Genomic DNA, 13,205 nt, shown 5'->3' on the forward strand with positions numbered 1-13,205 from the left:
GGACAGGAGCGGGAAGCTATTGGCACCAATGCCTACCAGACACTGCAACATGGGCCACAAATGTGTGTGTTTATGTCTGTCAGCGTGTGTGTCCAGACACTGACCACTGTTAGGGAAGAGACAGCCTCACTGATGGATGGCTGAAGAGAAAGAGAGAGAGGAAGAAAGATAGACAGAGAGAGAGGGTGAGAAGGGCCTTGGGCATTCCCGGACACAGAGGAAAAGCAGCAGTCGTTTTCCCAGAAAAGCAGCCCCATCTTTCCCATCAGCAGACAGCTCAGGGTTGTCTAGCTTCCCTCCGAAGGGGATCTTCTGTGACTCAGACACTGTCTATGTCCCCTGTCCATCCCTGAGGGACTATCGGGGCGACTACCAAGTCCCCTGAAGGTCATTTCCCTCGCCTGAAGGAGTCTGCTAATTATTTACTCTCCTAGCTCTCATTCCTGCTCTCTCCTCTCAGCTCAGTTTTATTGGTGTGTGCGTGTGCATGTGCGTGTGTGTGTGTGTGTGTGTGTGTCAGTTCCTGTGCCTGCGTGACATCCTCTGTGCTTGTTGCTGTTTGTGTTCCTAAGTGTAAAGAGCCCGTCATGTCTGCAGCGTTGTTGTTGTTCTTCCCATGGCTTCACGTGACAGTTTGCGCCTCCCATCAGAGCGTGACCTGGACAATTACTCAAGTTAAAAGAATACAGCTGTAATTGTTTAGGTTGTAACACACCACATCCTGTTGTGTGATCACTTTCTCTCATCGTCCATCTCAAGACCACCGCCACTTTTAACCCCACCCGACTTCTCTGCCTTTTGTTTCTGACTGACTTCCTTTCTCGTTTCTGGTTAAATTTTGCGTGATTTCAAGTAAAACTGGCAACAAGTAAGTCTTGAACTCCTTTCTTCCCTCCCCCTCTCTCCCCTCCTCTCTCTGCTCTGTCTCCCTCAGGCCCTGGAGAGCATGCGGTGCTTGTGTAAGGTGCAAGGCCTGGACTCAGTGATGGTGCTGTATAGACAACACATGGGCCAGCTGCTGGACTGGCTGTCTGCCTCTGTCAACACCTGGTCCAGCTATTCCCTGCAGAGACTCCAGCTGCATGTCATAGCCGTACAGTCAGGTGAGGAGACTGACTGTACCCTAAGACCTTGCCAAAGTATACTGTAGGGGGTGAACTTCGTGGGCTTAGCAAAAACCTGATAATTGTTAAAGAAATACACTCCATATTTGGGGAGACTGAGCTACCAGTAGCTGCTTTCGCTGTTTGAAGGCAGCAGGTGATAAGACCTTACCGCTCAAAATCATTTCACAGTGGTTAAATGTGTGGTTGCTTCCCTGAAATAGTCGAGAAATGAACCTGGCTACGTTGATCGTACACTATATTACCAAAAGTATTCGCTCACCCATTCAAATGATCAGAATCAGGTGTCCTAATCACTTGGCCTGGCCACAGGTGTATAAAATCAAGCACTCAGGCATGCAGACTGTGAAACAAGACATTTGTGAAAGAATGGGCCGCTCTCAGGAGCTCAGTGAATTCCAGCGTGGAACTGTCATAGGATGCCACCTGTGCAACAAATCCAGTCGTGAAATTTCCTCGCTCCTAAATATTCCACAGTCAACTGTCAGCTCTATTATAACAAAATGGAAGCGTTTGGGAACAACAGCAACTCAGCCACGAAGTGGTAGGCCACGTAAAGTGACGGAGAGGGGTCAGCGGATGCTGAAGCGCATAGTGCAAAGAGGTCGCCGACTTTCTGCACAGTCAATTGCTACAGAGCTACAAACTTCATGTGACCTTCAGATTAGCCCAAGTACAGTACGCAGAGAGCTTCATGGAATGGGTTTCCATGGCCGAGCAGCTGCAGCCAAGCCACACATCACCAAGTGCAATGCAAAGCGTCGGATGCAATGGTGTAAAGCACGCCGCCACTGGCCTCTAGAGCAGTGGAGACGCGTTCTCTGGAGTGATGAATCACGCTTTTCCATCTGGCAATCTGATGGACGAGTCTGGGTTTGGAGGTTGCCAGGAGAACGGTACATTTCAGACTGCATTGTGCCGACTGTGAAATTTGGTGGAGGAGGAATTATGGTGTGGGGTTGTTTTTCAGGAGCTGGGCTTGGCCCCTTAGTTCCAGTGAAAGGAACTTTGAATGCTTCAGGATACCAAAACATTTTGGACAATTCCATGCTCCCAACCTTGTGGGAACAGTTTGGAGCGGGCCCCTTCCTCTTCCAACATGACTGTGCACCAGTGCACAAAGCAAGGTCCATAAAGACATGGATGACAGAGTCTGCTGTGGATGAACTTGACTGGCCTGCACAGAGTCCTGACCTGAACCCGATAGAACACCTTTGGGATGAATTAGAGCGGAGACTGAGAGCCAGGCCTTCTCCACCAACATCAGTGTGTGACCTCACCAATGCGCTTTTGGAAGAATGGTCAAAAATTCCTATAAACACTCTCCTCAACCTTGTGGACAGTCTTCTCAGAAGAGTTGAAGCTGTAATAGCTGCAAAAGGTGGACCGACATCATATTGAACTCTATGGGTTAGGAATGGGATGGCACTTCAGTTCATAGTATGAGTAAAGGCAGGTGAGCGAATACTTTTGGTAATATAGTGTATTTTGTTTTTAAAATATATGAATACGGGCCATTAAATAAAACCACCATCAACTTTGTGTAAAGGTCACTCCTAAATTAAGTGCAGTGTTTTCATAATTTTTTATATTCATCCATTATTAATCAGTCACTGGCTGGTGGTTGGCTGGTAGTTTGGTCCTCCACCCTGGCATTACTGTAAGCTGCCAGCCTCACTGGCCCAGCTAAAGTACAGACAAGCTGATCAAAATTTAGCATTCTACATAACTGGTGGATTTGATGAGGCCCAGTTGTGACATCACAGCTGGGGCAATTTTGTGTTTTTTTTGTTTTTTTGTTTTTTTTTAAATCAAAAAGTACCATCATCACTTTTAACATCATTCAAATAGTGTCCCAGAGTGCAACAACCACACCAAAACGAAGAAAAAGTCAGTGCGAAAGTATAAAAACTTCAGTCTGAGCGCTGCTGTGTGGTTTACATTCGCATTATGTTTATCAATGAAATGCACTTGACTTATATTAGTTGCTCAAGGGTCCTAACAAAGTGTGTGATGAAGAGGTAAAAAACAAAACCGGTGTAGAAAATACATTGGTATAACTTTGTAGGCAGTAAAACCTTCATTGTTAATGGTCCATGAAGCATATTTTCAGTGTTGAGATTGAATCACACACATTAAACATTAATTTTCTAACGTTTGTCATGCTCCTTGGCTTTGGCATTAGCCTGTGAGTAAGACTCTGTAATGCGTCATCGTATCAAATTGCTGTTTCATGGTGTGCTTGTTGGGCTTTAACTTGTTCTGTTTAACTGTTTGACTTTGTGTGTGTGTGTGCAGGTGTAGGCCTCAAACACACAGCAGGGCTTTCATTAGCACCAGTTTACCCAGTGACTTTTGTAAAATCCCTGTGTCTTCCTCAGTCAGCGCATCTCAGACTAATCCAAAGGCTTTAGTGTGTGTGTGTGTGTGTGTGTGTGTGTGTGTGTGTGCGCGCTGAAAGGCTGTGAACTTGTCTTTGGTGCTGAGACTTCTCTTCACCTCTGTCTCTATCCCTTCTATCCTTTATAATCCTCCGTCAACAGCTCCTCCCGTCACCACACTTTCATCTTTCTCTCCCTCTCTCCCTCTCTCTAATTGAATGGGCAGCTGAAGTGTACCCCTCTAATCCCCCCACCCCTCCCACCACATTCTCTCTCTCTCTCTCACACACACACACACACACACACACACACACACACACTCTCCCACTCCCACGGCTAAGTGACCAGTCCAGCCTCAGTCCACCAAGTGATCCCAGAGCAGGTCACTACATCAAAAAACACCACAGTCGTCTGCTCTTGACCTCCCCCTGGATCAAGGCCACTTTGAAGCTATGTGTGTGTGTGTGTGTGTGTGTGTGTGTGTGTGTGTGTGTGTGTGTGTGTGTGTGTGTGTGTGTGTGTGTGTGTGTGTGTGTGTGTGTGTGTGTGTGTGTGTGCGTAGGGTTAACTCCTGAAGCTGTGACCTCTGGTCCATTAACAAGACCTAAAGACTTTTGTTTTTGGGGAGCAGAACAGAGACCGTGCGCGACCCTTTTTTGTTTGAAGTGCACATGATTGGATGAAATCGCCCCTCCTCGTGTAACAATCGACGGTAGTCAACTTGACAACTGAGAATTGCTCATTTTGCTTGCTCATCAGCTGTTCACACACACTCAGTCTTTTTTTTTTTTTTTTTTTCCCAGAGACAGGACTAAATATTGCCCTCTCATATCCTCCTCACAATGCTTGTCTTTTCCTTCAGCTGTGGTGAGAATGTCTGAATGTCTGGTCGGTGATCAATGTGTGTGTGTGTGTGTGTGTGTGTGTGTGTTTGTGGCTCTCTCTCTCTCTCTCTCTCTCTCTCTCTCTCTCTCTCTCTCTCTCTCTCTCTCTCTCTCTCTCTCTCTCTCTCTCTCACCATTTATATGAAAAGACAGTTAGCTGGGGACACACATTGACTGTTGACACATTCCATCATCATCACCCAGCACCACATCCTGTAGGCAATGGCGAGAACTGTGTGTGTGTGTGTGTGTGTGTGTGTGTGTGTGTGTGTGTGTGTGTGTCTGTCTCTATCAATGTAGTGAAATCCCCTATCACTGCCCTGTCATATCTGTGGTCAGCTTGAGGTGACCTGCTGACGGCCGCTCTAACACCTCTGGTTAATATGACACACTCACACATTCACACATTCCAATTGGATGAAGTCGTTTTCTCTCCCTCTCTCTCGCTCTCTCTGTGCCCCCCCCCCCCCCCCCCCCCCCCCCTCGCTCACACACACACACACACACACACACACACTACCACTACCCTCGGGGCATCTCAGGATTTCCTCTGTCTCCTCTCACGTCTGTAACATTGGGCTCACACGGGGCATGGACACATATCAGTCATCACACATACTCTCTCTCACACTCTCACTCTGTCTGTCTCGCTCTCTCTCACACACACACACACACACACACACACACACAAACATGCACAGTACTATATATGGCTCTGTAAACATGTGGTCAGACGGTCAGTGGGTGAGTGTGTGTAACTGGGAATACATTCACTGTTAATTTCCCATTTTTCCTGTAATGGACACTCATATAGAAACTCCTTCTCGCACAAAGACCTTTTTATTGCCCGTTTCCTCTTAGCCTGTGTGTCACTGTCTCACCATTCCATAGATGTCTGAGTAACACAAGCTCATCGGTCAATAATGATGATTTAGAAAAAAAAAAAAGTCTGTTTGCGTGCGGGCATTTTCTTGTTTGTCTTTTGGCATTCGGTTCTCAGAAAGATGGGACATTAAAAACACAGAGGTGAAAGTCAGGGGATTTTGGGTTTTCACTTTGAACCGGGAAGATCGTAGTTTTTAATTATAGGTATTTAGTGGGAAGGCTGAGTATTAGTGGTTGCACAATGAATGTGAGCCAGAGGACTGTTGAAAATCAGTGGACTGTCGGTGCAGGGTGGTAGTAGTCAGTCCAAAGCCTCACCCAGAAGATGCAGGTTCAAGTCCTGTGTTGCCAAGGAGCAAAGTCTACCAGCTCCAAGTGCCGTTCCGTAGCTGGCCTTGTGGAAGAGGGGGAAACAAAAAGATAAATCCCCTGTAAAGTATTATGTTGTCAACAGCATCACATCACAAGGGATGCTGGTGAACCGATAAACTGGTAACTAATATATTATGGGTGGGAAGATATTGGATATCAGCACTAGAGTGTGTTTGTGTGTGTGTGTGTGTCCTAGGTCCAGTGTTAGGGGAGTTTGTGAGCCAGCTGATGCCGCTACTCCGGAGCTGCCTCCACCCAGACAGAGACCCAGAGATGAGGATGAGCATCTTCACAATGCTCGCCAAACTACTGCTAGATTCAGGCAACACACTGAACTCCCAGGGGTGAGAGGAACGGACACACACACACACACACACACACACACACACACACACACACACAAAACTGACTTATAAACAAGTGAACTAAGGAAAGGATGCTTCTTAATACAGGTACAGTAGAGATGAAAAGTTCCTTGTTTTCCAGTGAACAAAGACACACACTCTCTTTCTCTCTGCCTCTCTCTCTCTCACTCTCTCACACACACACACACACACACACACACACAAAAGTCTGTATCCCATGATTATTTTCCACCATTTCTTCATTACAGTAGGTTGCTGAGCTTAAATCTCAACCAGTTGTTTAGGTTCGTCTAGACTGTGTGAGTAAAGCTGTCACTATTAACACGGCTCATATTTTTAGCACTTTCCTCTTATTAACCTGCAAATTAGCACCTCCACCCACAAGGGACCGTTGTGAGGAAAAACATACACTTTCACAAGTGGAAATATACAATGGTGCAGTTTCACATCGTACCTCCGTAAAGGGCCGAACGAATGGTGGCTCATTATGATTCATTTTCAATGAGAGGAGAGCAGTGAGCAGAATTTGGTGAGGCCTGCCTCGGCGGAGCAGCAGCTAAAGCTCTGTGATAAACCCCGATCCCCCGTTCCACTTATGTGTCACCACCTAGATTGTAAGCTGTCCCACTAGGGTTGACTCAGCCTCTTGGGGAGTATCAGATGAACCAACTCAAACTAGTTAATCATTCCAGCATACCAGCATGCGTGGTGCATGCTATCTGGATCTGTCCTCAGTGATTTAATAATGCCTTGAATGATCACTTACTTATCTCTGAACTCCAAGGCTGAGCATAATAAAATAGGGGCAGTGGAAGATGTAAGAGTTTCGTCAGGAAAACGAGGGGAGGGGTTGAGCCGATGCCCCAGCCAAGAGCCCCCATTTGTGGCTTCCTTCCCTGTGATGCCCCCTTTCTCCCTCCTGGGTCTCCTTCAAGCCCTCAGCTGTGTGTTCCTCATCCCAGGCTCAGAGCTATAATCTGGGGGAATGCGTTAAGACCGAAGCCCTGCACTTCCCTAGTCCCGACGCTCACAGCAGCTGCCCCTGTCGATCAAAAAGACAAAACTCGTCACGTGGGTCGCTGTGATGACGGCTGTGCAGTGTGTGTCACCGCAGCCAAAAGGATCCGTTAGGCCTGATTAAGGTCATGTAAGGGTCCGCTGGGATAGAATAGGTAATCTTTTATATGGTGAGAATCTGAGAGCTTCTTTGGAAAGAAACTGGCATCAGTATAAAGAGTACAAAAAAAAAAAAAAAACAAGTTCCTGTCAGTGAAATATGCTACATAAAGCAACAGAGGTGTTCTTAAGCCAAAACACACTGCCACCTTAGCCAAAAACATGGAAATTGGAACTTTGTTTTCAGCTTTCATCAGATTATTTTATCCCTAAATGTGCATATTAGACAAAAGAGGCCTCTGTCTCTCCCTCCAACTCTCATTGCGGCCACCTGCGCTGCTAACTGCTCCTTTCATTCTTAAGCTATTTCTCTGGTAATCACAGGACCATCAGGGGCCAGAAATCATATTACACCTTCAAAAGGTTTCAAACAAACACTGAACTTATGTCGGGTGTGGTGCGGTCTACCTTAATATTTCCATTCACACTTATCTCCTCCATCCATGATTTATGTTTCTCTCCTATGCAATCTTTGCTCAGCAGATTGCAGCCCACACACACACGCTCTATGTCATCAAGGGGACAATGATAGTTATGGAGAAACCCTCTGATCTTTGTTCTACGATCAAAATGACATAACGACAGCTCAGCTGTAGAACAAGGGGAAAGGGAAAGGGGTTTGTGCTCGTGGAAGTACCTTTCATCAACATACACACACACATGCACGCACACACACACACACAGACACACACAAAATGTCTTTGTTTCATGTGGAGTCATGTGCTGTGATTAAAAAGGCGAATGTGATACCTAAGTAGCAGGTGATATGTGAGAAATGAGAATTCATCCTTCACTTCCCCTGAAATCATTTCTCACTCACAAGGAAAATGAGATAACGTGTGAGCGTGTGTGTTAGTGTCTGTGTGTGTGTGTGCAGTTGTGTGCGCAAATACAGTACACAGTCTTGCAGTTCTTTGCATTGTGGAAATATGTCTTTCCATCTCTTGGCGGTATGTATGAGGAACTTTCAACACCTGTTTACAGGAGGGGACGCAATGACAGCTAGCTGCATTAGTGGCACAAAGGCTCCCCCTATTGGCAAATACACTCTACAGTACACCCCATCCACGCTTTGCCCTACAAGATTGCTCTGTCAAACACAAGTTGAAGTTTTTTTCTAGACTAATGACAGCAGCCAGAGGGTGGAGAGAGTTCACAGACTCTGGTAGTGCGTGAGTGGATGTCAGTGGGCTTAAGCCAGTGTGGAAAACACAGGGAGACTGAGAAAAGGAGGACACCCAGATGTTCTCCACTCCTCTCCTCCTGGTCGCCCACCCCCCAACCCCGACTCTGAGAGTCAGTGTGGGAAAATAACAACACTTGGTTGTGTCATGATGGCTGCAGTCACTGCTCAGCCATCGCTTGCAAAGCGACGTGGCATTCCCAGCAGTGGTCATCATTCACCGTGTGTTATGAGCATGATTATCCCTTGTCAAAATGGTGCTCAGTCCAAAGTAGTCTTTACTGAAATACTGTATGGTTTTAAAGGATGGAGTTTACCCAAAATGCCAAAAATATATTTTTCCTCTTTCCCCTGTAGCACAGTCTCTCCATCCAGATAGTGTTTTGTGTGATTTGGCAAGGTTTCCAGTCCTCTGCTATCTTCCCTGTCTTCCAGCACCCAGATGCATTGGGGCTCAAACCATCAAAAAATGTACCTTTCCAACATGACAGCAACATCTTTTTCCAAAACCAACAACACCTGACGTCCTCTGCTTAAGAGCACCAGCCTGTATTTCTCCACCTCCTTTGAGGATGAGTTAGAATCAGCGTGGTGTTCTTCATCAGAAAATACTTCCCAGCAAAACTCATTGCCCCCAAGCGATTGTCAGATTATAGCAGGTATCTGTGTCATTGTTTTAGGAAAGAGCTGTTGCTTGTCAGCTCCTCACATGTAAATTTTTGATGGTTTGAGCTCCACAAAAGAATCCATGGAGCCTCAGGAGACCAGGAAAGTCACAGCAGGCTGTAAACCTCGCTAAATCACATTGAAACTATCTGAACGAAGAGATAGCATTATGGATAAGTGGGAATTTTTTGTATTTTGGGTGAACTATTCCTTTAAAAATGAAGATAGGAACGCTTGTCCTTACTCCCTCGTTGTTATCCTTATTCTTTCTTCTTCCTTCCTTGCGTTCCTCCGTCCTTCTAGACGTTTCTGTGATGAATCAGAGATGTTTCTATGTGAGGCGCTGCTTCCTAACCTGGTGTGGCACGCAGGCCGCACTGCCGCTGCCATCCGCACCGCGGCCCTCAGCTGCCTGCTGGCCCTGCTGCACGGAGGGACCGTCACGCCTGGACAGGTACACACACACACACACACACACGTCCTGCAGAAATGACATCTCCATGTCTCCTTAATGCTGCTTATTGTATGAATGGGTCATGATGTATGGATATATTTGACAGCAAAATACACTCGGTGCCAACATCCATTTCCACACACGCATTGGTTATGGACTCACGTAGTGTGTATTCCTGATGTCTGATCTGCAGAAACACTTCCTATTGAGTCAGTTGTAAAAGGAAAAGATGTGGAGGTGCATTCTTTCACTCCACCAGGAGATGACATTTAGCTCAAGCTCTCTGTTTTGTTCATTTCACATCAAATAGATGGTCCCACTTGGCCATTTAGGAAAATATATATCATCCGCCATCTTGCTCTCCTTGGCCACAGGAGTTGGCCACAGCAGGGTAGCAGGTGTACGAGGGGGCAAGCGGGTTCACATACCTTTGTCCCTGAGGAACAATGCTTCCACTGTGCTGGACCGTTGTTAGACGTAGGAACTATCACCAGGACAGGGCCTCGCACCTGCTTCTGGGAGCGTGTGCCCATGCATGATAACACACACACACACACACACACACACACACACACACACACACACACACACACACACACACACACACACACACACACACACACACACACATACACACACGCCCTCTAGCCTGGCTGTGTTTGTCCTTCTGTGTTTGAACTAACCAGTCAAAGCCAGTGCACACACCTCTTACGTTCACACATCTTTAACTGCAAGGAGAAGCAAACAGCTGGGGGACGGTGTGTGCGTGGGTGAGTGGGTGTTGGTGTGTGATCAAGTTTTTACTATCTTACGGGGCCAAACGTCTTCACAAGAGTGGAGAACCTGGAAAAGCGGTGACTAAATAGGACTGTTTCCCAGACCAGAGTAAAGCGAGGGTGATTCTCAGAGGTACGACTTTGGGTTCACTTTAACATTAGGTAAGATTTAGGGTTTAGGGATTAGGGACTCAAGTCAAAAACACGTCCTCACAAGTATAACAACACAATGATATGTGTGCGTGTGAGCACAAGTGTTTGTGTGAACATTTCCACAGGCAAATCAAATAGGGTTTCAGTCAGAAGGACATTGTTCTTTCACTCCTTCCTGTGAAAACAATTAGCTGCTCCAGTTACACTTGGCACCCTGAGATTGTCACTGATGTAATGCTGGATGTGTCTCTGCCAAAGTTTCCTCCTCTTTCTGCCTGCCTCCCTCCCTCTTTGCTCACTCTTTTTTGAAATGTTTTGCCTGCACAGTTACGATAGCAAACAGACAGAGTGACAGACGTTTTTGCCATCACCCCTCACCCTGTGGCTCTGGGAGCGTGATGAACATCTATCTTAGCAGGATTTACAAAGTTAGGCTTCATGCCTGTGTGTCTTGCCAATCTGACCCAACGCCAATCCCAATATGAATCTGCCATACGTGAGGTGATTTTTCACTTTGGTCAAAAAAAAAAACCCAAAAAACACATTTCAACACATACACACACACTTCCAGAAAGTTTGGGAACTGTTATCCTGCAGATACCCTGAGGATTTGCTGTTACCATCAGTATTCAGGCTTTTACCCCCAGCTCTCAATGTGGATTATTGCATGTAAGTGTAAATGTGTTAGACGGACACAAATTTGTTTTACATTTTTTGGTGGGTTTAATGTAAACCAGCAGCAAATCCAACTTAAGAACAGCCTGGAGCACTTTAGACACTCCAGGGGGTTATTCCACCAAGGGAGCGAAGCTAATACTCCAAGCTTATTTCAAGTCTTCCTGCTCATAACTGGATGATAAATACCAGCAAGAACTGCAATCAGCTTTCACCACTGTAATGCTGTCCAAGGCCAGAGATATACTTGCATTTAAGCACACATTTGCGACCGACTGCTTCTTGAGGGGAAATCTTGCGTATGTACTTGGCAGTGAACTCGAACTGTATTCAGTCTAGCCATGATCTTCAGCCATGACCATGACCAGAATATAAATAGATCTCACAGATTTGCACAATGTAAACAATAAACATAGCAACAGCCAAGGAGGTTACTGTTTTGTTAATTCTGAGATCACAGCAGAAAAAGTTGCAGCAACACCATCATAGATGGTATGCAAAGGCCTTTCACACCCTTACTGACCCCTGACCCTGTCACATCCTCACACTGCCCAAATCCTGCCCCAACCGTTCACTTGTGTATTGCATTTTGCAGATGCGTAGCGTTACTTTCAGAGAATGTGCACAACCAGCACCCCAAACAGATGCAGGATTCGCACGGCAGCCATCAAACATGGAGTTAAATGCGAGAATATCTTCAGCCTAAGTTCAACAGTGAAATTTTTGTCACATTACCGTATGTAAAGTGTGAATCCCCCACCCCACCTCCATTGCCGTGGTAACAAACACACCTGACCACCACAGACATACGCCTCCCCTTACCACACAATGATTCATAAGTAATTTGGACTTTCTTTGAAGTTGATTTAACTTCACAGCTTTGACTAAGGCATTCATCTGCCCTTGAAATGTTCAAGGAAACAGGGAAATCAAAAACACATTATCTCATTACATTCTCTAGTTATCATTAACAGAAAACCAGAAAAAAATAAAGGTTACTTTACAATCACGTACGTGTTCCATTGTGGTGCAATGGGACTTCTTTTTGCTTCTCGCACACAAACAGCTCACGAGAACTGGCTGAGTGATACGTGAAAAGGTGTTAACCATTATCATCACCGTTGTGTTAGTGGAACAGCTTGAGCCTGGATTGAATGTTGACAGTAGGTTAAGCAAGGCATTAGCTTCAACTTCTTAATATGGTAAGCTCGCGTCGTGAAATACCCCCCAGATGAAAATGATCTGTTTTTCTCTGGTGGAAAGCAAACTGGTTCTACATCTCTCTGTGTGAGATGGGGATAACTGGCTGGGCTGTCTTCCTAACCTCACAGAAGAGTATTGGGGTCAGGAAGGCTAATGACAACATCCAGACTTACCTTGGACAGCCTCTCATTTTCAATTACAGTGTAATCTGCTGGTACAACCCTAGGCTTTAGTTTTAAGATAGATACGCATTACAGTCTTATTAAAACTTATTTTTCTGTGTCCACTCACGTTACAGGGATATTGTGGTCTGATGAATACCATTTTAAATTATCAACTCTCCAGCTGTCGTAATTTCTCTCTGTACTCCCAGCGTCAACCACTGTATCTGCTTTCATGGTTTTGCCAGCAGTGATCCCACTGCTTGTGCCCCAACAATCCCACAATGCACTTCACACACCACATGATCAGCTAAAATGGGAGTATTGGTCCATTGTCTCAGATATGCAAAAATTGCAAAAATAGACAAATTGTTCAAAGTCAACAAAAATAATATAGCTTTGATTAATGCCAAAGTCATTATGTCATTATGAATTGTGTCATTATGAATGGTTTGATGGGATGAGGCAGGTCAGAGGAATGGCATGCACCATTCATGCGCTTGGACAAACAGAATGGAGTGCTCTCCGTTTACAGTAGTGAGTTTGGGATATTTACCAAAAGTTAATCACACCAGTGCCACACCCCACTTTGGCCTGTCGGTGTTAGAAGATCATCAGTTTTTCCTAGCCCCATGACCTCAAATTTTCATGCAGACATAACCCCCAAAAACATGACCGCTTCAAACTCCATAGGTGGAGGTAATGAACCAGGACTGCCCGGTTAAATAAACGTTTGTGAACTAGAAA

At 45.7% G+C, this 13,205-nt stretch overlaps 1 protein-coding gene across 1 annotated transcript in view; it reads left to right on the forward strand.

The window, feature by feature from the left end:
• The window catches only part of dnaaf5 (dynein axonemal assembly factor 5), a 31,492-nt gene that overhangs the window by 12,926 nt on the left and 5,361 nt on the right, over positions 1 to 13,205 (forward strand). Inside the window, exons 8-10 of the mRNA XM_030058800.1 lie at positions 935 to 1,103; positions 5,843 to 5,990; positions 9,340 to 9,490. Coding sequence (XP_029914660.1) covers positions 935 to 1,103; positions 5,843 to 5,990; positions 9,340 to 9,490 — 468 coding nt within the window. The remainder of the gene's footprint in view (positions 1 to 934; positions 1,104 to 5,842; positions 5,991 to 9,339; positions 9,491 to 13,205) is intronic.

Source organism: Myripristis murdjan, chromosome 8 (genome assembly GCF_902150065.1).
Source record: "Myripristis murdjan chromosome 8, fMyrMur1.1, whole genome shotgun sequence".
Lineage (NCBI taxonomy): Eukaryota > Metazoa > Chordata > Actinopteri > Holocentriformes > Holocentridae > Myripristis > Myripristis murdjan.